Source organism: Bufo gargarizans, chromosome 3 (genome assembly GCF_014858855.1).
Source record: "Bufo gargarizans isolate SCDJY-AF-19 chromosome 3, ASM1485885v1, whole genome shotgun sequence".
NCBI classification, from domain to species: domain Eukaryota; kingdom Metazoa; phylum Chordata; class Amphibia; order Anura; family Bufonidae; genus Bufo; species Bufo gargarizans.
The window spans coordinates 472,332,804-472,356,417 of NC_058082.1; the positions used below are offsets into that span (position 1 = coordinate 472,332,804).

The 23,614-nt window shown below is 42.7% G+C and overlaps 1 protein-coding gene across 1 annotated transcript in view; it reads right to left on the minus strand.

Moving 5' to 3' along the window:
* Nucleotides 1-23,614, minus strand: part of ACE2 (angiotensin converting enzyme 2) — a 91,589-nt gene that overhangs the window by 50,565 nt on the left and 17,410 nt on the right. The window contains exons 3-6 of the mRNA XM_044283721.1: nt 10,635-10,793; nt 8,414-8,504; nt 4,629-4,772; nt 2,612-2,727 (exon numbers count right to left, since the gene is read on the minus strand). Coding sequence (XP_044139656.1) covers nt 2,612-2,727; nt 4,629-4,772; nt 8,414-8,504; nt 10,635-10,793 — 510 coding nt within the window. The remainder of the gene's footprint in view (nt 1-2,611; nt 2,728-4,628; nt 4,773-8,413; nt 8,505-10,634; nt 10,794-23,614) is intronic.

Consider the following 23,614-nt stretch of genomic DNA (forward strand, 5'->3'; position numbering starts at 1 on the left):
ACTGTCAAGGGGGTGGAGTGCTGTGAAACTCACTGTTAAAGGGACAGGCTTCTGTAAAGGTCAAAGTTAAGGGGGTCGGCTGCTGTGGAGGTCCCATTTTAATGAGACGGGGCACTGTGGGGGGGGGGGGGTGCAGTGTTAAGGGGCGGGGGCTGTGGATGTCACTGTTATAGTGGATGTCTTTTAACCACCTCAGCTCCCCTAGCTTAAACACCCTTAATGACCAGACCACTTTTTACAATTCTGCACTACACTACTTTCACCGTTTATTGCTCGGTCATACAACTTACCACCCAAATTAATTTTACCTCCTTTTCTTCTCACTAATAGAGCTTTCATTTGGTGGTATTTCATTGCTGCTGACATTTTAACTTTTTTTTTATATTAATCAAAATTGACCGAAATTTTTGCCCAAAAAATGACATTTTTTACTTTCTGTTGTAAAATTTTTCAAATAAAACTACATTTCTATATACATTTTTCTTTAAATGTATTGTTCTACATGTCTTTGATTAAAAAAAATGCAATAAGTGTATATTTATTGGTTTGGGTAAAAGTTATAGCGTTTACAAACTATGGTGCAAAAAAATGTATTTACGCACTTTGACTTTCTTAGCACCTGTCATGTTTCCTGAGGTTCTACAATGCCCAGACAGTAGAAACACCCCACAAATGACCTAATTTCAGAAAGTAGACACCCTAAGGTATTCGCTGATAGGCATAGTGAGTTCATGGAAGTTTTTATTTTTTGTCACAAGTTAGCGGGAAATTATTATTTTTATTTTTTTCTTACAAAGTCTCATATTCCACTAACTTGTGACAAAAAATAACATTTTACATGAACTCACCATACCCCTCACGGAATACCTTGGGGTGTCTTCTTTCCAAAATGGGGTCACTTGTGGGGTATTTATAATGCCCTGGCATTTTAGGGGCCCTAAAGCGTGAGAAGTAGTTTGGAATCCAAATGCGTAAAAAATGCCCTGTGTAATCCTAAAGATACTCATTGGAATTTGGTCCCCTTTGTGCACCTAGGCTGCAAAAAAGTGTCACACATGTGGTATCGCCGTACTCAGGAGAAGTAGGGCAATGTGTTTTGGGGTGTATTTTTACATATACCCATGCTGGGTGAGAGAAATATCTCTGTAAAATTGCAACTTTGTATAAAAAATGGGAAAAGATGTCTTTTACAGAGATATTTATCTCATCCACAGCATGGGTATATGTAAAAATACACCCCAAAACACATTGCCCTACTTTTTAGGGGACCTAAAGCGTGAGAAGAAGTCTGGAATCCAAATGTCTAAAAATGCCCTCCTAAAAGGTACTCATTGGAATTTAGGCCCCTTTGCGCACCTACCTTGCAAAAAAGTGTCACACATGTGGTATCACCGTACTCAGAAGAAGTAGGGCAATGTGTTTTGGGGTGTATTTTTGCATATACCCATACTGTGTGTGAGAAATATCTCTGTAAATGACAACTTTTTAAAAAAATTTATACAAAGTTGTCAATTTACTGAGATATTTATCTCACCCAGCATGGGTATATGTAAAAATACACCCCAAACCACATTGCCCTACTTATCCTGAGTACGGCGATACCACATGTGTGACACTTTTTTGCAGCCAAGATGCACAAAGGGGCCCAAATTCCAATGAGTACCTTTAGGATTTCACAGGGCATTTTTACGCATTTGGATTCCGTGAGGGGTATGATGAGTTCATGTAAGATTTTATTTTTTGTCACAAGTTAGTGGAATATGAACTCGCCATGAACTCGCCATGTCCCTCAAAAGTGATCTTTATAGCGCCGCAGCAATTTTATGGTGTTTTTGCAGTGATCAGAAAAAAATATTTCTGTCACTGCGGTGGGGCGGACTGAACGCAAGTGTGCCTGATCGGGCGAACACTGCGTTTTTTGTAGAGCCTATAGAACATGTCCTATTCTTGTCCGCAATTGCAGACAAGAAAAGGCATTTTCTATATAGTTCTGGCAATGTGCGGATCCGCAAAACATATACGGACGTCTGAATGGAGCCTTACAGGGAGTCTATATGGGGTGATCAGGGGTTAATAAGTGACAGGGAGGGGTGTAGTGTAGTGTGGTGATTGGTGCTACTTACAGAGCTGCCTGTGTCCTCTGGTGGTCGATCCAAGCAAAAGTAGCGGTTCTGCATTGCCTTGCTTAGGGGGAGCAGTTACTCATTTTCCTGTTCACTAGCTACAAAGGCTAAGCGGGAACATTATAAGCAATGCCACTGTAGGTTATATGCAGGGAGCAGCCAGCTGTCGCAAAGAGAAGTCGCATGGAGGTCCCAAGGTGGACATTTATACCAGGGCCCATGAACCTTTAGCTACACCGCTGCACTGAAATGTTTTCACTCCTGTTTAAGCTTTAATTACAGTCTTACCTCAAAGAAACATGGTATAGAGAGGGAATAGCATTCAATCATCTAATAATTGTGTTTATAATTGTTGGGGGTATCCTAGGTATCCTTGATGACAGCTCTTCCCACAGCTGCCTTCTTAGGAACACCTGACCAGGTTTCAAGAAAGCCTGGTTAGGAATCGCACCCTGATTAGAATTACAATTTTAATGTTTTTTAGATACCTCATAGAAGGTCTTGTTCACATCATTCATCAAGTCTTCCCTGCTGTATTTATATTTGATATCATCAGTCAAGGTTTCATAATTTCCTCTCCAGTAATCTCCATAGTCTTGGTAACCTAGAGAGAGCAGAGCAAAAACACGTCATAGGAACTAAAGATGAGCCAATTTCTTGACATTTGTTTTTGGCCCAATTCTAGGCCTGAAAATTGATGTATGGCACTCTGAGGTCTCCTAGGACCTATTTTTCTTGTAATTCTCTTTATTTATTTCAATTTTTTTCTCTCTCTCCTTCCAGCTTTTTAAATGCAAAGACAGCAATAGTAATTCATAATAATATTCTTTATTTATATAGCACTAATGTATTCCTCAGCACTTTACAATGAGGGGTTCATGTACAAACAAAATCATATATTACATAGCAGCAAAAAGTCAACAATTAAACAAGAGGAATGAGGACCCTGCTTGCAAGAGCTTAATCTATGAGGAGACAGGGGTGATGCATGTAAAAAGTGCTTGTGTTGTACAATGGTCCAGACATCTTAACAAATTAGTGCAGTATATATAAAGCTTCATGAGCCGATCACCAGACGATATCTGTAGTGCTTCTGAGTGCATGAGGTGTGGTGGATACTGATGGATCAGGCTCTGAAGAACGAGGTTGAGGGGGGGTGAATGGGCAAGAGTTAGATTAGAGGATGTGCTAGGCCAACCTAAAAAGATATGTTTTTATGGAGCTCCTAAAACCTAATTGCTTGGGGTAGGACATTCCAGATAACTGGTGCAGCTCGAGAAGAATCTTGCAGAGGGGAGGCAGAGGTTAGGATTACGGTGGATGTTAGTTGCATTTGCAGAGTGTAGAGCACAGGTAGGGTGATAGCCTGAGATGAGTGCAGAGATATAGGGGGGTGCAGAACTGTGGAGAGCTTTGTGGATGAGAGTGAGAATTTTAAATTGAATACTGTACTGTATGGGTAACCAGTGCAATCACTAGCACAAGGTGGAGGCATCGGAGTAGTGGTTAGATAGATAGATGAGTGTGACTGCTGCATTCAGGATGGATTGCAGAGGGGAGAGTTTAGTGAGAGGGAGACCGATTAGTAATGAGTTACATTAGTCCAGACAAGAATGGAAGAGAGCAACAGAGAGTTTTTGTTTCCAGGGTAAGAAAAATGCAAATCCTAGAGATAATTTTGAGGCGCAGGTGGCATGAGCGGGCAAAAGATTGAATATATAGCATTGAGGTAGTGCCACACGCTATCAGATTTTAGATTAGTTAGTTAGTTGATGGAGAAGACAAGTAGTTTAGTTTTAGAAACAGTCATTTACAGGTAGAGAGAGGAAATGATGTTGGAGACAGCAGCCAGGTAGTCAACGGTGTTTTGTAGCAATGCAGGGGTGATGTCATGGGATGAGATGTATAGTTGGGGGTTATTAGCATAGAAATGGTATTGAAAAGGAAATCTACCCTGTCGGATTCATGTTTTTTTAAATTAAAAAAAGAAATGTTCCAAAAATGGTCCCTTACTGGGGGCAGATAGTATTCAAACACAGATGGTGTTATCGAAAAAAAAAAACTGTGGCTTGTTCTGAACACGCAATCTGAAAATTATGCCTTAAACGAAGGCAGATGCCTGTCCATGTTTATACACACACATGCTAGTATCAGAAAAAGCAGAAGCATCTGAGGCACATTTGCCACTTCATGTAGTTTTTTGTTGTGGTGCCATGGTGAGTTCCAGCTTGCAGCATATCTAGTTCCCATTTTGAGGTGTTGCCCTCTGGGCTAAAACACAAACATATGTGACAACGCCCCTAGCCTTAATTACTATCACACCACTGGTTGTGACAGTGCCATGGTGGGTTCAACGCTGTTGGAGTTCCTATCCAGTTGACGCGCACCCAACATGAGGGAAACTAAACTTTAATCTGCATCCAGCGGCGTGATGAGAGTCCCTGGACATATAACTCTTTCCTATGTAGCCCACAGTTTACCATGTATCACTGTACTGTTACTCACCATTCATCCTAGCTGCCTCGTTTTCCAAGTCCACATATTCTTCATAAAGCTTCCTCATCTTTTTCCCAGCTTTGACTCTCCATCCTTCCCAGGCCCAGAGCCTCTCGTGATAGTCTTGGCTGTTTAACATGATACTGTCCAGGCCTGTGTTTTTTAAAGAAAGTTATCACATTTTCAGACTGTATGCTGTACCTTGGCTTTATGGTGAATTTAGTCTGCTCATTTGAAGGCACTGTATAACATACAGTAGAGTATGTAGATATTAATATTCTGAGGTATACATTTCTTATTGGAAATCCTACCTTTAGCTCCATGAATGGTTTCATAAAAACCTGCAGGCTGCAAGAAGAAGGTAATGGAAGCAAGCACAGCATTTAAAAAAAATCAGGATAGGATATGTTGCCTGTGCCGTCTATTCAGCTGCATGGGAACCACCACTGAGGGGGTCCACTTAAAGGGGTAATCCAAGACTGAATAACCTCCACTACAATGCCCAGACACGTGACACTGAGCATACTTACCTGGTCCCCGACGCCAAGTTCCTCCCAGATCACTCCAAGGCCAACTTCGCATCTCCCTGTCAACAGAGGGGGTGCAGCCAATAGCAGGTCGTGGAAGTGACTTGCCCCCTTGCTTCATGTGTGGGGGTTATTCAATCTTGGATAACCCCTTCAAGCCACTGGAGCTAATGCTCTCAACAGCTCTCTAGTAGATTACACTAACACTGGTTTATCCCAACCAGTCAGTAGTATTGGATAAGTTTCTTTGTGATTGTCTGATGCAGTGTCTGACCAATTCACATGTAGAGGTAGTTAATACAAGGCACTTACTAATGTATTGTGATTGTCCATATTGCCTCCTTTGCTGGCTTGATTCATTTTTTCATTGCATTATACACCTCTCATATCTGGTGTGCACTGTCTTGGTCCTGGTCACCATAGAGGTTGGCACTTTTTCCTATAGTATGTAAGCACGGTCACCGCTGCTGGATTTCAGGGTGGTTGTAATCCCTGGATACGAGTAGTGTATAATGTGATGGAAAAAAAACTGCAAAAGAGGCAATATGGACAATCCCAATACATTAGTAAGTGCCTTGTATTAACTTTGTCTACATGATAAATAGCAATTTCTCAAGTGAGACCACTTTTTTAAATCCTTCACTACCCTAGACCACCAGTGCTATTATTAAACAGCATGGAGAGACCTTGCGGGACAGTTGTTGAAGCAACTATCTGACTCTCAGCAAGAGCTGTGCATGTGCCCTTTTAATTAGACTAGGATACCTAACAGATCAGATAGAAGAAATACCGTACAACCCCTTTACTGCCCTAGACCATCACTAGTTGATAATAAATGACCGCAAGAGGTGGCCTTGTTTTTGCACAAGGGGCCCTCAGTTGCTTTGCAGAGTAACTGCGGGGAAAGGTAAAAAATGTGATTGCTATTATTTATGCAATTTATTTTATATATATTCTATATTCTCAGAACTAGGGATGAGCGAATTGACTTTGGATGAAACATCCGAAGTCGATTCGCATAAATCTTCGTTCTAAGGCTACTTTCACACTAGCGTTCGATCGGATCCGTCTGCATTAATAACTTAGAAAAAATTCTAAGTGTGAAAGTAGCCTGAGCGGATCCGTTCAGACTTTCAATGTAAAGTCAATGGGGGACGGATCCGCTTGAAGATTGAGCCATATGGTGACATCTTCAAGCGGATCCGTTCCCATTGACTTACATTGTAAGTCTGAACGGATCCGCACGCCTCCGCACGGCCAGGCGGACACCCGAACGCTGCAAGCAGCGTTCAGCTGTCCGCCTGTCCGTGCGGAGGCGAGCGGAGCGGAGGCTGAACGCCGCCAGACTGATGCAGTCTGAGCGGATCCGCATCCATTCAGACTGCATCAGGGCTGGACGGAGGCGTTCGGGTCCGCTCGTGAGCTCCTTCAAACGGAGCTCACGAACGGACCTATGAACGCTAGTGTGAAAGTAGCCTAATACTGTACGGAGCAGGAGCTCCGTACAGTATTAGAATGTATTGGCTCTGATGAGCCGAAGTTATTGCTTTGCGAAGTCTCTTGAGACTTTGCGTAATAACTTCATAAATTAATTTATACTGTAAAAAACATTTCCCGAACTCGGGTTCAGTTCCAAGGTACCACTTGGAACTGGAGCCGAGTTCTGAAAAAGTTTTTTTAAAAGTACAAATTAATTTATGAAGTTATTACGCAAAGTCTCAAGAGACTTCGCAAAGCAAGAAATTCGGCTCATCGGAACCAATACATTCTAATACTGTACCGAACTCCTGCTCCATACAGTATAAGAACCAAATTTTATGCAAATCGACTTCGGATGTTTCCTCCGAAATCGATTCGCTCATCCCTACTCAGATCCCCAAGAAGGAGAGGGAAGGTTACTGAGAAATGAACCTGCAAAGAACTAATTAGGAAGATAATGGAAGCTGGCTAACAACTATTTGCGTAACCCTGACAAGGCTCAGAAAACCCCAAGCACAGCTGAACGTACAACAGAAAAAATTATTCAAGAGCAAGTTTTTATTACGTCAAGGTATTCTTTAAAGGGGTTCTCCAGTTAAGACAATCCCCGTCCATTGATCCTATAAGGGTATATGAACATACTAATGGGATCTCCTGATTGAGAACTCTCTGAAAATAGGTTTTGTAAACCAGAGAATCCCTTTAAATATTTGATCAGTGGCTTTAACTTGCAAATCACTTCACAATTTATACTTGTACATATAATACACATACAAATTGAGGAATATATTGCAAATACATCGCTTTATCTTGTGCTGATCCTGAGTTATAGGCCATTCAGAAAGATCAGGTATCCCCTGCTTGTTCAGAGTCTGTACAGAGCTTTCTGTGGTGGCCTGAATTTTGAGAAGTCCAGTAATTAGAGATGAGTGAAGTATTGAAAAATTTGATCGGCTGCTTTGCCGAATTTTACAAAACAATTTGCTTTGTGACTAAATACTTTGTCACAAAGCACATTCCTATGTAAGTAGTGGGTGCAATGACACGGAGCGGCGATTACTCCTCTCCCTGTCATTGTGCCCCTCAGATACTGCGTTCATATCTGATCACGGCATCTGACAGTAATAACAGAGTGTAAAAATAATAATAAATCTAATCAAAATGACCTCATCCATTTGCTCGCGACGGGCCAGCCACCATCTTGATTAAAGATCTGGTGCAAAATGTTGCGTGGTGACGTGCAAGATCTTCAACCCAGATGGTGGCGGCTGGCAGTTTTTTTACACTATTTCAGGGAAAATCGATTCGCTACCACGAAGCACAAGGAAATTCGTTTAGGAAACTCAATTTGAACAGCCGCAATAGATGTTGCATTGATTCTAGCAGCAGAACTATGAATGCAGCTCTGGACTATAATATCCACTACAACTCAGGATAGGTACATAAATAAAGCCGTACATTTGCACAGGTACAATATATTAATATATTCAACGTTTTAAGTGGCATATACTGAATGTGCACGAAAACTCTGAAAAATAGTGGCACTGAGGGTGAATGTCTGCTAGGCTCTGCTCACACAATACAGTGCGGGATCACATGATGGACACTAGCGGCACAGACCCAACACACTTGTAATGGGGTCCATCAGGTTCCATCGTGGTGTTCATTTTGCCAGGAAAAGTGACAATGTGTAGGAGATAGGGGGATAACCTGCGCTGTTCCCGGAATGCCCCTTTATATCCAAATAATCCTCTGTAAAGTAATACAGGTGTATGCGAGAAAACATACCTGGTTCAAATGCCAAGCATTTTGATCCATCTGGAGTACACACAGTTTGTGTACTGTAAATGGCGCTCATCTCATTGAGAATTGTATTCAGCTGTAAACAGATAATTTCGATAGAATGTGAGAAATAATTTCGACCATACAGATGACATTTAATTTTTGGCAAAATGATATGTAAACTGAGACAATAAAATATATTTTGAAATAAGGTATAATGTAGACTGTAATGTCGGTGGTCCATGTCTGCCGGCATCTCTTCCGCCAAAGTACTCACCCCTCACCCTTCAGCACACTCCATGCGTCTCATGGTCTTCCCCACCTCCTTCCTCCTGCTCTGGATGGCACACGCTCCCATAGGGGACACGCTCAAACTCTTTTCAGCACTTAAAGGGCCAGTGCTCATGTAACACCCCAGAGTTGTGTTACTACACACCTCTACCCTGCTACTATCTCCTAAGTGCCTTCATACTGTCATCTGATGTAATTTATATTATGTCTTCCACAAATGTGCATATAAATCCATGTTAAATGCAATTGTTCCTGTAATTTGCCTGTTTACCAGTAGGTGGCAGCAACTCATTGGCAAGTACAGTTTTGTGTTTAGTGAATCTAAGCTGGAATGATTTATTCCAGCTAACTCCCCCTCTGTGGAGAGGGTGGGCTGGTCCCACATCCTGCAGGATGGGTGGAGAAGGAAGTTAGAGAGTAGTGTAGCCCATCAGCTGCTAGGGGTAGGGTGTGTGTGTGTATGGAGCTCCCCTGCATAGGGAAGACAGCAAGGACCTAGTCTCGGCTGAGACTTGGCCATATTCCCAGTCTGAGCACCTTCAGCTCTGTTGGATGAAAAAAGCAGAAACTACAGACAACCTCCAGAGTTCCAGGAAGAAAGAATCCCCAGAGAATCTATCTGTGATATAAGTCAAGAGACCTAGGAGAAGCCAATTCCTCCTCAGCTAGTCTGTCCCCACAAAGCAGAAGGTACCAAATAAGTGCAGAAGCTAAACCTGCCATAGTTACAGAGCTACCAAGCAGACGTTTTATCCTGCAAGCTGCCCATTTAGAGCTGAAGTATTCATTTCTGCCAATGATTGCCAAAACCTGCTAGGACCAAGAGACCAAAGCTGTATACCACTTGGATAAAAGTTACCTCAAGTAAAGAAACGTTTGAACTTCATCTAAAGGTCTGGACATAATTTATTCTGCAAAGTTCCTCTATTACTCCTACTATCACTACAATCAAATTTATTGCAAGTGAGCAAGGAGCCAGGAGTCCGGCCGTACCCATGTATGAGACACCATGACACAACTACCACCAAACTACAGAGACATTATAAGCCATTACACCATTCTGGCCTTTCTAATCTGGGAAGTGCGTTATAACACCTTGGAAGGGCCCTGGGATAGTACCCTGCACATGCTGCAATTGGCGTCATGAACAAATACAGGATATATTATCCACCTGACCCGGCCACTGTATTAAGTGGCGCCAGCTAACCCGTTCCTGGTCACTGCACTCGCATCTGCTAATCTGTCTCCAGCCTATGGCAGGGTTCACTGACGTATATGACACTTTTCCTTATGGGAAAATGTCAGAGCAAAAGTTTCCTAGCTTGTCTAGTCCCAGCAAAGGTATGCTTATTGGGTATCTGACCTCCCATACATGACCTCTGCCTGTTAACCATATTAACCCTGTGCCGCCTGTCCTGACCTATTGATTAATTACAATATTGCACAATCTTTTCCTGTCCTGACCTCAGCTTGCCCATTGCCCATGCTCTTACCTGCCCCCTGGTGTCATGAACTGGTATGTCTTGAACTGCCTGGGTCAGCAACAGCTTAACAGAGACAACTTCCAGAGGTAGCAGCCTGGTGGCCTCTGCAGCGAAGACCAGATCCTTTTACCGGTGAAAAGGGCCCCACCATAAAAATGCCCTCAGGAGTGGCCCTAACTCATATATGTTCAATAGCACAATGTTTCCACACCCAATGTGTTATTTATATATGAATACATTGTACAACGAATAGCGCCACACAGTGGACGCGTGATCCTATCACATGACCGCTTCATGCAACCGGTCTATTTTCAATAGGGGCCACGTGATGAGGCCATGTGGCCAGGGTAGGGAGGTAAATAATTAATAAAATTAACTAAAAAGTCTGTCTGAAAATTTTGAATTAAATGCATTTGCGTTGGTTTTGCAGTTCTCATCAGACCTTTACTTACTCTTGCATATTTGTCATTTGGTAACACAGCCGATCCTTTACTTCCTAGACGGATAAGCTGTAATTTCACATTATTGTCCGTCACTTGATTTAGTGGATAGTTTTCAGAGAACTCGCTGGCGTTCTTGTAAAATGCAGACCACTTTGCTCCAACTGCATTCTAGAAAACAGAATATAAAATATACAATGGGAAGATTCATCAAAACTGGTGTAAAATAGAACTGGCCTGGTTGCCCATAGCAGATAGCATCCAATCAGAACGCACATTGCCGGTGTCCGTGTTTTGCGGATCCGTGGATCCGCAAAAAACACACGGATGTGTGAATGGACCCTTAGTCAGAGTTGTCAGCGAGGCACAGGAACTCCCTTTTTCAGACCATGCCCCCCTTTTCATAAGCCTTAACCCTTTTTGTGTTGCATCACACCCCTTTTTGCGACACTCCCTGCCCTCTGATTGCACTTTTGGGCACCAGAACCCTGATTGTCTATGTCATCATCCATTCTCTTTACCAAGTTCTCAAATCAAGGCAGCAAAGATAAAATGTATAATAATAATAATCATAGTAATAACAGTTAACATAATTTGCATCGCACTAAGGGGTTCTCTCACTTCAGCAAATAGCATTTATCATGTAGAGAAAGTTAATAAGAGGCACTTACTAATGTATTGTGATTGTCCATGTTGCCCGCTTTGCTGGCTGGATTCATTTTTCCATCACATTATACACTGCTCGTTTCCATGGTTACGACTAGAGATGAGCGAATATCATGTTATGAAATTCGTTCACGCTTGGTTCGGTGGTACAATCAGAATTGCGTTATGGATTCCGTTACTACGGACCATAGCGCAATTCTATGACGGAATGCATAACGGATTGCCTTGAGAGGCATTCTGTTATTCATTTCGTTGTAATAGAAGTCTAAGGCCTGCATAACGGATCCGGAGAGGACTCCCCTGCATAACGGAAACGGGACGGATCCGTTTTGCAGACCATAGACTTCTATTATGACGGAATGAATAACGGAATGACTCTAAAGGCATTCCGTTATCTATTCTGTCATAGAATTGCGTTATGGTCCGTGGTAACGGAATCCATAACGCAATTCTGCTTTTACCACCAAATGAAGCGTGAACGAATTTCAAACTATGAAATTCGCTCATCTCTAGTTACGACCACCCTGCAATCCAACAGCGGCGGCCCTGTTTGCACACTATAGGAAAGAGCACTGGCCTAGGCCCACTCCCACAGACCCAACCACCAGAGAAGTCAGCACTTTCTCCTATAATGTGCAAGCATGACCACTGTTGCTGGATTGCAGGGTGGTCGTAACCAGGGAAACAAGCAGTGTATAATGTGATGGAAAAATAAGACAGCAAAGGAAGCAATATGGACAATCACAATACATTAGTAAGTGCCTTGTATTAACTTCCTCTACATAATAAAGGCTATTTGCTGAAGTGAAAAAACCCCTTTAAGGTCAACTTTAGGGGTATTTGACCAGTGCTTCACTGGGTGCCTAGGTTACGACCACACAGCGCAGCCGTAAACCGGCTGCCAAGCGAGAACTGCAACTGCTGCCTAAAGCCTTTATTGAGAAAAATGAACTTTTAAAATATGCTAATTTGCCTCTAGGAGCAGGGGGGGGGGGGGGGGGGGGGGTGTGCCTGCAGTGAAAATATTGCGGTGTTCAGTATTTGGAGCAGGCGCAGTGAGGGAAGGACGCTCGGCAGCTGCTGGCTTCCTCACTGCGCCTGCGCCGAATACTGAACGGCACGAGATTTACACTGCAGACACGGCCGGCGGGAGGAGAGCAGCGCTGCCTGGCCCTGTCAATCAGGAGAAGAAGGGCGTGAAAAGAGGTGGGCAAACGGAGCCTCTAGGAGCAGGTGCAACGCCCCCCCCCCCCTGCTCCTAGAGGCTAATTAGCATATTATAAAAGTATGTTTTTCTTAATAACGACGGTAGGCAGTGAGATGGCGCTAATACAGTTATGTTCAGCTGACATTAGCACATCGCTAGTGTCAGCCAGCTTAATACCCATTTTTCAGGTGACAGAAACCCTTTAAGTCTGGACGCCTTAATCCAGGCTTCTTTGCATTGTGCATGTCATTCAAAGATGTCAAGGCAGTGGAAAAGAAGTTCCGAACTGGTCAGGAATCAAGGGTAGTGTTTTTTTCTGTTGGTCAATATGGGCAGTGGAAAAATAAAAAAACCTAGTTTTGCAGATTGTACATTTACGAACTGTGGGGAATCATATATATGGTTTAGGTTATACATAAATTATATATGAACTATTGATTATTTTCTGGGGGGGGGGGGGGGGGGGACAAGCAGTGAAATACAATTCCACCATTTGTTTTCTGCATTTATTTATTCCATTGTTCACCATGTAGTTTAAATAACTTTCTTATATGGGTGTCACTTACTCTGATACCACATATGCTTTTACAAAATAAAACTTTTTAGGACATAAATGCTTTTTATTGTGAACTTTTGTTTAAATAAGCTTAATTAAACTTTATAAAATTAGTATTTTAGTTCTTACTGGGGGACTTCACGATGCCGTCTTCTGTTCACTAATATAACGATTTGGTATATTCAGTAATAAACTGGCAGGCAATCTAACTGGCCTAGACGTATAGCTGTAAAAGCATACGTCAGTGGAGTGACAAAGGGGAGCCGTTTCCTCACTGTAGAGGATCGGAAACATCCACGTATTACATAGACAACCCATTGGTTTAATGGGAACTGAGTAATTCTTCATTTCTCCTATCTACAAATGAAAATGAAGCAAATCTTTAAGAAAATTTAGTTCAATACAGCTAACAATTATATACACTACTCACAAAAAGTTAGGGATATTTGACTTTTATGGAAAATGTAAAAAGTTCACGCTACAGTGATATTATATCATGAAAGTCGGGCAATAAAGTAGAAGCTGCAATGGTGATTTCCTCATCTTAAACAATTTATTTAAACAAAAGCCAACAGTATACCCCCATGAAAAATGTCAATGTCTCAATAACTTGTCATGTGCCCTTGAGCATCAATTACAGCTTGACAACGTCTCCTCCTGCTGTTCACAAGTCGACTTATTGTCTGCTGAGGCATGGCCTCCCACTCTTCTTGAAGGGTGGCCCTCAGGTCATTGAGGTTCTGGGGTACAGAGTTATGAGCCCCTACACGGCGACACAGCTGCTCCCAGGTTTTCAATGGGATTTAGGTCTGGGGAAAATGCAGGTCACTCTATTTGAGGTACTGTACTCCAGTCTCCAGCAGCCATTCCCTAATGAACCTTGATGAGCTACCGCATTTTCCTCCATTAAGATGGAATTAGGCCTGAGTTGTTTATGCAGAGGTACAATGATTGGATTAATGATGTTATTCAAGTAGTATGGGCTTGTCACTGTACTATTCACAAAGTGTAGGGCAGTTCTGTATTGCCTACGCACACCTGCCACACTGTAAGACCACCACCACCAAAGGCTCATCTGGTGACAACAGTGACTGATGCATAGCAGTCTCCTTGATGTCTCCAACATAGTTGGTGGCCATCATTTCTGCTCAGCGTAAATCTATTTTTATCAGTGAACAGCACTGAGGCCCACTGGTCCCTTGTCCAGAGTGGATGCTCCCTGGCCCATGCAAGTCGTGTGGTCAGATACCATTGCAGGTCTGAAGTGACACTTGGGTGCCTCTCACCTCCCTAAATTGTGCCTGGAGTTGTGTGACATTCATTCTCCAATTCCATAGGGCACAATGAAGTGGTCATCAGTGTGGGATGTGGCCAAAGGATGTCCACCTCTATGCCTTTCTGTGACTCTTCCAGTCTCTCGGTATCTCTGTTGCACCCTGCTGATGACACTCTGTGACACTCTAAGCTTAGTGGCTACTTCCGTCTGAGAACATCCTGCTTGAAGCCTGGCTATGGCGAGGTACTGTTGATCAATTGTTGGGTGTCGTCTTGGTCTCATGATGTCAAAATGTGAACAGTATGATGAGGAGGACTATTTAAATACTAATTCTAATTGAACCAGGAAATTTATTGGGCGATTCATGGATCAAACACCTGTTGGGAATTTTGCCTTTAAGCTCTTTAAAGGGAACCTGTCACCGGGATTTTGTGTATAGAGCTGAGGACATGGGGTGCTAGATGGTCGCTAGCACATCCGCAATACCCAGTCCCCATAGCTCTGTGTGCTTTTATTGTGCAAAAAAAACGATTTGATACATATGCAAATTAACCTGATATGAGTCCTGTACGTGAGATGAGTCAGGGACAGGACTCATCTCAAGTTAATCTGCATATGTATCAAATTGTTTTTTTGACACAATAAAAGCACACAGAGCTATGGGGACTGAGTATTGCGGATGTGTTAGCGGCCATCTAGCAACCCATGTCCTCAGTTCTATACCCAAAATCCAGGTGACAGGTTCCCTTTAAGCTTTGTTAGAGAACAGCAAGTTTTGCAAAAAGTACTGAAACACTGAACAGTTGGACATGTGCATTTAAAAGTTTAGAGAAGGTCACATTAACTTCACCTGTAAAGGTTAGAGTGCATTTTAGGTTCAACCTGAAATTTCACTCATAAGCCAAATATCCCTAACTTTTTGTAAATATTGTATGTCTTATCATCTTCTTTTGTAGACCTACAGCATCCCAGTCACTTGCAGGACAGGTCTAATACATTTCATTGCCGATCTCAAAATAGGTAATGTATGGAAAAAGTTTTATTGCAATGCATATGCAGAATGAAGTTCAAGAGTTATTACTTGCTATGATATGACATACCTAAGAAACACACAGGGTTAATTATTTGTCAGACCTGAACTTCTCACCTAATAGATGAGTACTAACATATAGGTATTTATGATTATAACTGCTCTTGAAACACATTTACAATAAAAAGAAATATTGCCACAATCAGTAAAACAAAGTTTTTTTATTATGGAATAATTAGCTTTTTTAACTGAGTGCATTTATGGTAAATGTTTAAAACAAGACCATAAATTGCTGTATAAGCTAAATCATGATTATTCTAGAGTCTTATGCAGAACTGTGAGCTGACATTTACACATACACAGTCAAATCACATTATTATGACCACTTTCTACTTTCGAAGTCGGCAGCATGTAGCTCATGAAGGAAGTCACGTGTCATGAGCTGGCTTGGTGGGTATATCAGGTGTGCGATAGGCTGTCTGCACACATATACAACATTGCTGTCCTGGGTTAAAGGGGTCATTTTTCAGAGTTGCAGAAGGGAATGACTATTGGCTTTTGGGCCAAGAGTGGCAGTATTTCTGTAACTGCACGGTTTGTGAACTCTTATTGTACCGCTGTGGTGAAAGTGTATTGTGTATGCACAAATGGCACCATTGTGAATAAGCAATGTGAAAACTGCAGAGCACCACGTGCCATTGATGTAAAAGGGGAGTGTCAGCTACGAAGCTGGGCAAGGGCAGGCTGACACTACAGTGGAGCTGCTCACTGCCAAAGTGAACCAGGGAGCGTGTGCCTAAAAGAACTGTTCAGCAAACCCTACTGCATATGGGGCTTTGACACAGATGGATGGTTGCTGCACCTCTGAGAATGAATTTAAATCAGCAGAAAAGGCTTCAATTGTCACAGCAATATCGAAATTGGACCTCCGCAAATGTCTTCTCCGAAGACTTATATTTTCTGCATCGAACGGATAGAGGTTGGCGTGTCAGGCGAGAAACATCAGAGAACAAACACCTTGCAACCATTGCTGAAGGAACACAAGCTGGTGGTGGCAGCGTTATAGTCTGGGGAATGTTGTCATGGCATTCTCTGGGTCCACTCATCCACATGGAAGGCACTCTCAACTGTTTTTGGGCATAAATCCATCTTTGCAGATCACATACACCCATACATGTTGATTGTCTTGCCTGAAGAGGATGGGATCTTCCAGCAAGACAATGTGTCACACGGTTAGAAATGTTCAACATTGGTTGGAAGAGCATGACCACAACTTGCAAGTACTACCCTGGTCTCCTAACTCCCCATACTTGAATCTAATTGAGCATGTGTGGGACCACCTTGATCGTTGTTTGCTCTGTGCGTTCTTCCCCACGCATCCTCCAGCAGCTGTGGGATGCACTGCAGTCAGCATGGCTCCAGATACCTGTGACACTTGTGACCTAGAAGGACTTTATTGAGCCACTCCGAGATGCTGTCCATGCTACACATGGCAGTTATACTGGATATTAGCTGGTGGTCATAATATTATGACTTGGCTGTGTATTTCTTTACTTTTACAAGACCTTCTCAGGTGTAGATACATTTTTACAAAAATCTGATTACTACAACATTAAGAGATTGAGTATGGCCAAGCCCTTCATCTGCTCCCTATTTCATACCAATTCAACCTGGAGCTAAAGATCTTGCTTAGGATATACCAATTGTTAGGGTAACTCTACTGGACAAACACATTTTAAGGGCTGTAGCCATTTCTTATATTATTCCTAGCAACCAACTGTTTCACACAGCACACCTTTTCAGTCATATGATTCCAGATATCAGCCTACATTAATAATCAGATTTTCAAAAACATATATAGTGAAAATTTTAATTAATTGCCAAAACCTATGTTCATACAATAAGAGCTCATCAAAATAGAAAGAGTGTGGAGGTTCCCTAGTATGGAGCATATCACTATCTTTGATTTGAATGTCTGTATACTCTGTATTTTACTATAGGTAAATCAGTTGTCTGGTACCTAGAAAATTTTAGGGGTGGCTGGCCATGGGCTCAAAATAAAAAATAAAAATAAAAACACCACCAATCACAACACCAATGTGATGTACCGCTCATGTACAGGTCATCACTGAGGCCATTGCTCGGGAACTAGAAGCAGGGCTGGACCCAGGAGGTTCTAACCAGGTAAGTGGTGCATCTTTTTTTATTTTGAGCCCATGCCCAGCCATCCCTAATTTTTTTTTAGCTATCAGACAAGCCCTTTAAAAGGTATTCCGATTTGGGAAGTGAATGGAGAGATGTGCATATATTCAGCGCTATGGGATCTCCGAAAATATTCAAGTACACGTTCATGGCATACTCTCTGCTCATTTCAGAAGGAAGGAGTGAGTCCTAGATTTATAGCGTATTTATAGGATGGGACAACTTCAGATGACCTTTTGGTTTTCCTCTTGACCTGAGCATTTTTATACAGGAATTGTACCTTGTGTATATAGAAGGGAAAAACAGCAACTATTCTGAGAAGCAATGGCCATTTCTGCCTGAGTTTGAACATGATTAGAGGAAAAATGATATCTGAGAAGGCAAAATCGAAACACTAAATCGGACCTGTACCATAGAGTGCACAACAGGTCCCTCTAACCGAGTGTGACTGCAACCTCTGCACCCCCTATAGTTATTCCCTACTGCAAAATACCCTAGAAATGTTATTAAAACCTCATTCACGCGTCCGTTTCCGTGCTCAAATCTGTGAGAAGGTGGTCAGTCATGCATCCGTGAAGCTGTCCATGAAGGATCCGTGTTCGGTCCCTGTGTCCGTTTTTTGCAGTCCGTGTGCCTGCCGTGTTTCACTGACACTGAACAGCTGAAAAAGCATCTCTTCAAAGCATCTCTTCCTAATGATCCGTGAAACACGGATGCAACATGGATGGCATCCGTGTTGCATCTGTGGTTTTCATGGACCCATAGACTATAATCGGCGTGACGGACAAAATAAAGCATGCATCCGTGCTAAAAAAACGGACCCACGGACCGTGCTAAAACACTGTTGTGTGAATACGCACAATAAAATGAATGGGGACGTGTGCTGTCCGTGGAACACTGACGTGTGAATGAGGCTTAAGAGTTTTGGTAACTGAGCAGTATGGAATGTCCTTCACCCACACTACCCATAGGAACAAACACAGTAATTCTGAGAAATGTGTTGTAAATGGTGAGAATTGGTACATTTACCATGGAAATCAATCCAAGTTCTTCTCTAGAGCCTTTCTTTAATTCTTGCCTGGTTTCGATAGTTTTAGGGCTCTTTCACACTTGCGTTCTTTTCTTACGGCATAGAGTTCCGTCGTCGGGGCTCTATGCCGGAAGAATCCTGATCAGTTTTATCCTAATGCATTCTGAATGGAGAGAAATCCGTTCAGGATGCATCAGGATGTCTTCAGTTCAGGACCGGAACGTTTTTTGGCCAGAGAAAATACCGCAGCATGCTGCGCTTTTTGCTCCGGCCAAAAATCCTGAACACTTGCCGCAAGGCCGGATCTGGAATTAATGCGCACTGAAAGGCATTGATCCGGATCCGGCCTTAAGCTAAATGTCGTTTCGGCGCATTGCCGGATCCGACGTTTAGCTTTTTCTGAATGGTTACCATGGCTGCCGGGACGCTAAAGTCCTGTTTGCCATGGTAAAGTGTAGTGGGGAGCGGGGGAGCAGTATACTTACCATCCGTGCGGCTCCCGGGGCGCTTGAGAGTGACGTCACGGCGCCCCACGCGCATGGATGACGTGATCGCATGGCACGTCATCCATGCGCATGGGGCGCTCTGACGTCATTCTGGATCGCCCCGGGAGCCGCACGGACTGTAAGTATACCGCTCCCCCGCTCCCCGCTCCTACTATGGCAACTTTAATAGGGTCCTGGCTGCCATAGTAACACTGAACGCATTTTGAAGACGGATCCGTCTTCAAATGCTTTCAGTTCACTTGCGTTTTTCCGGATCCGGCGTGTAATTCTGGCAAATGGAGTACACGCCTGATCCGGACAACGCAAGTGTGAAAGAGCCCTTAATTAGATTTACTGTAATTAGTAATAATAATCATTCTCATCACAAATAATGGTTTGGTATCTAGCCCTCCTTCTCTTTAAAGTGCGTATTATACATTACTATGAAAAGGGTCATCAGGGTTTGATATCAATGTTTTGTACCATTCAATCATTGACAGTAGGCTTCTCCTTACTTTTCAAAAAGAGGTTCTGAAGCAGCAGTAGTGGGTATTATAAGAAAAACTGTGCCCCAGACTATAAATGATAAAGGATATTAGATGTCATTTCAAAATGCCAAGATCTATATGAAGGTCTGTTGCTTCATCCTTTTTAACGGCCTTTGAACTATTTGCTGACTTACAGGAGTGGCTACATAATGCTGCATATTTTATTGGGCTGCATAACCACATTTTTATAACTTTTTCTTATATAGTGTGGTCAAGTTTTTCCGCAGTAAGTTAATGCTGCACAATTAGGAAATTGTCCACTTTTGGGCAATTCAGTTTGTCGTAGTAATATGCCACATATAAATAGTCCACAGTTCCATAGATTTATAGGTTAATTTTTTATTTGCTGATAACGTTAAGGATAACTGGTGTTTGCACTTCCATACAACTTTGCATAATTCAGTAGTTCAAGTGAATATAAGAAACTTTGTAATATCTACTATCAGACTGTTACAATATCTGTTAACATTTCCTTTGTATGCCATGTGGGCTGGTTGCCGGGCAACGTGTGATGTGCATCTAGGGCCATATGTCGGGCCATATTCACATGTCTCGTCTGTACTGTCTGTGGAGACTTGTGGTGCAAACATGTTTATTGTGTATGTCTCTCCTCTGTTCTGTTCAGCAAGGCAGGGGTTAATTTCACTTGCTTTCTGTGCCTTGTAGGGCTTACACCTCGGTCTGTTCATGTGCACCTGTTTAACTAATTAGCTTTTTTAATCTGCTATATTTAGTTCCTGTTAGTTCTGTGTCAGTATTGGATTTCTCTCTTGAGTGCTATCACCTGCCTAGGTTTTGCATTTATGCAGCCATGTCATTCTTGTCTGTTGTACCATGTTTTTTCGTGATCCGTTTGATATCTGTCTTTGTTCTTGTCTGAGTAATTGCCCTAGTCTGTATGACGTTTCAGTCTGTCTGAATGTCCTAGTCCATGTTCTGCCTTGTCTTCTGTGTCTGAACTGTGTCTAGGTTCTGAGCTGTGCCGCGCTCAACTGCATCTGAGTCTATCCAATTCTGCCTTCGGTAAGAGGGTTTCTGGGTTTTCCAGAGGACGTCGGGAGTTGAGTACTGTTAAATGTCAGTTCCCTGTGTGCCCCTGGTTCCGTGTGGGCTGGTCGGCCGTATACTGGTTGGTGTGAGCCATTTGTCTCCTAGTGCTTGTTGTCTGTGCCTGGGTTCTGAATAATGCCATGTCTGTGCTTCTGGTGCTTGCACCAGTGTTTCTGAATCTGAGGGTCAGCTGCCAAGTACACCGGGACCATCCCAGGAGGTAGCAGTCTGGTCACTAACCCTCAGCAAAGTCTACATCCCTATATAGGGGTTAAAGGGTTAATACCGGGGAGGCACCAGAATAATGGCATTAGGTTTGGCCCAACGTCAAATCAGGTACTTGGCACAGTGGTTCCACAACCATTGTCCGTACACTTTATACGTGTCACAGATAATAATGCATTTTTACTAGCGTTTTTTCAAGCATTATCTCCTGAGCGCGCCCAAGCTGGGCTGCAGCTCTCTTAAGCTGCTCCACATCTTGTCTCAGAATTTTGATCATTCAAATACATTTGAGCGCAGACAGGACCCAAAATACAGAGGAATCCTATTCATCATCTCTCTAGCAACAACTACAGTCCATCAGAAATTGTGGATCACATTGGATGGCTGAGATTTAAACTGGATTAAAATTGGACATGGACTGATCATCCCTAGCCTGCTAGGAGCTGACCTCAGACCTTGAAATTCTTCAACTTTCTTCAACCTGCAGCTCCTGGTCCTTTCTGTAAGCGGAAACAGAAAAAACATATTGTGTGCCTTTCGTGTTACATGACTGTCTCTCTTTCTACATCTATTCTTTAATTTTTAAATTTAAAAACAAGGAACTGTTTTAAACAACTTTGGAGCATCTCCCTGTCCCTGAGAATTGCAGCTTGCAAAGACCCCTTTGATCTCAGCAGGACGCCTATCAGCTGTCCAAATGTCAGCACTCAAATACACATCTGAAATGCTTATCAGTATTAGAACTTCTTTGACAAAGGAACTTCTACAAATTGACCCAGTTATATTTATCCCATTAAAATCCCTTGGGATTCTAAAGAAATCAAGAAGAGGAAAGAGAGGAAAACAAGCAGGCACTCATAATGGTGTTACAAAGACAAAGCAATCTTCATATATCATCAAAACAACATCAATTACAGCTATATCAGTAAAGGACCCAGACCTCTCTAACACTCCAGAATGCAGGCCCCAGCCAGCTAGGAACACAGGCATCAAAGTTAAGGCAAACTACATTAAAGCAGTACTCTGCAATGCCAGATCTATTAACAACAAAACAGCAGTTATTCACGACCTAAAAGAAGCCTCAGATCTAGCTTTAATTACGCAGACGTGGCTGGATCAGAATTCGGTACCCACTCTGGAAACTGCTGTGCCAGCCAACTACTCAGTGTTACACTGCGAGAGGCAAGACCGCAAGGGAGGAGGAGTAGCTCTGTGTTTCAAATCCAGTTTGAACATTAAATCTCTCGCAGTAACCCCAACCCACTCTTTTGAATGTCTGGCAGTCCAACTTTCAGCGGAGAAAAACATAAACATACTGCTTGTCTACTGCCCCCCTAGTGATGGCTCAGCCTTCCTTAAGGAATTAGCAGAACTTGTATCTTGCATAACACTGAAACACCCTAGGTCAGTGATGGTGAACCTTTTAAAGACCGAGTGCCCAAACTGCAACCTAAACCCACTTATTTATCACAAAGTGCCAACACGGCAATTTAACCTGAATACCAATATAGTATATCTTCCATGTACGTTATCATTTAGCTATAATAACTGCTACATTCAGTGCTCTGACTGTGCCGTTCATAGCGCGCCCTTTGCTGATGAATGGCAGGAAAAGTCTAAGGCTTATTGGTACACCATAGACTTTTTCCAGAGTGCCCACAGAGAGGGCTCCGAGTGCCGCCTCTGGCACCCGTGCCATAGGTTCGCCATCACTGCCCTAGGTAGATAATTCTAGGAGACTTTAATCCATGGGTGGTTACACATTACTCTCAGTTAGGAAGAGAGCTACTTCTTTCTATGAATGAACTGGGCTTCTCTCAAGCCATCAACCTCCCAACCGACAAAAAAGGCCACACTCTGGACCTCATATTCCATTCAGAACTTTTAATATCCAATGTGGAAATTGATCCAGTAGTTTGGTCAGACCACTATACAATCCACTTCTCCCTTACAGCACCAGCCAAATAAACACCAAGTAAAATAACTAATAAAATACCGTTCCTTGAAAGGTCTGTCACCCCAACACCTTCAGAACACCCTCAATCTTGATGAATTGACAGATCACAACTTAGGCCTTGAATCCATGGTCCTCAAATATAACCACTATGTCTCGGCTACTTTTGACTCCATAGCTCCCTTACGCATTAAACATTCAGCACCATTAAATTTCGCTCGCTGGTTTGACAACTCTGTAAAGGAACTGAAGAAGGAGGGGAGCAGACTGGAACGAAAATGGCGCAAACATCAGTCCTCCAAAGACAAACATTCCCTAATTGAGTACCTGAAAGAGTATCAAGCACTGATCAACAAGAAAAAGTCCTTATTCCTGTCTCAGGAGATTGCAAATGCAGCCAACAGACCTGCCCAGCTTTTCCGCACAGTCAACAACCTCTGCAACCCATTGTGCCAGAAATCCAGCATCCGACCTTCACAAGACCTGTGTGAGAAATTTGCCCACTTCTTCTCAGACAAAGTCTCCTCCATACGATCTGTCATTCAATTCACATCAACGGAAACCAAAGCAGAGCCATATAATGGATGCAAAAATAGCCCACTGCCATGGTCTGATTTCAAGGTAATTACTGAATAATATATCCTAGATATCCTATTAAACCTTCGCCAAACTACTTGCGAACTAGACCATGGCCCAACTAAGTTCATGTTGAAATGCCCTGAGCTATTTAGACCAGCATTCCACAAAAAATCAACTGTTCCTT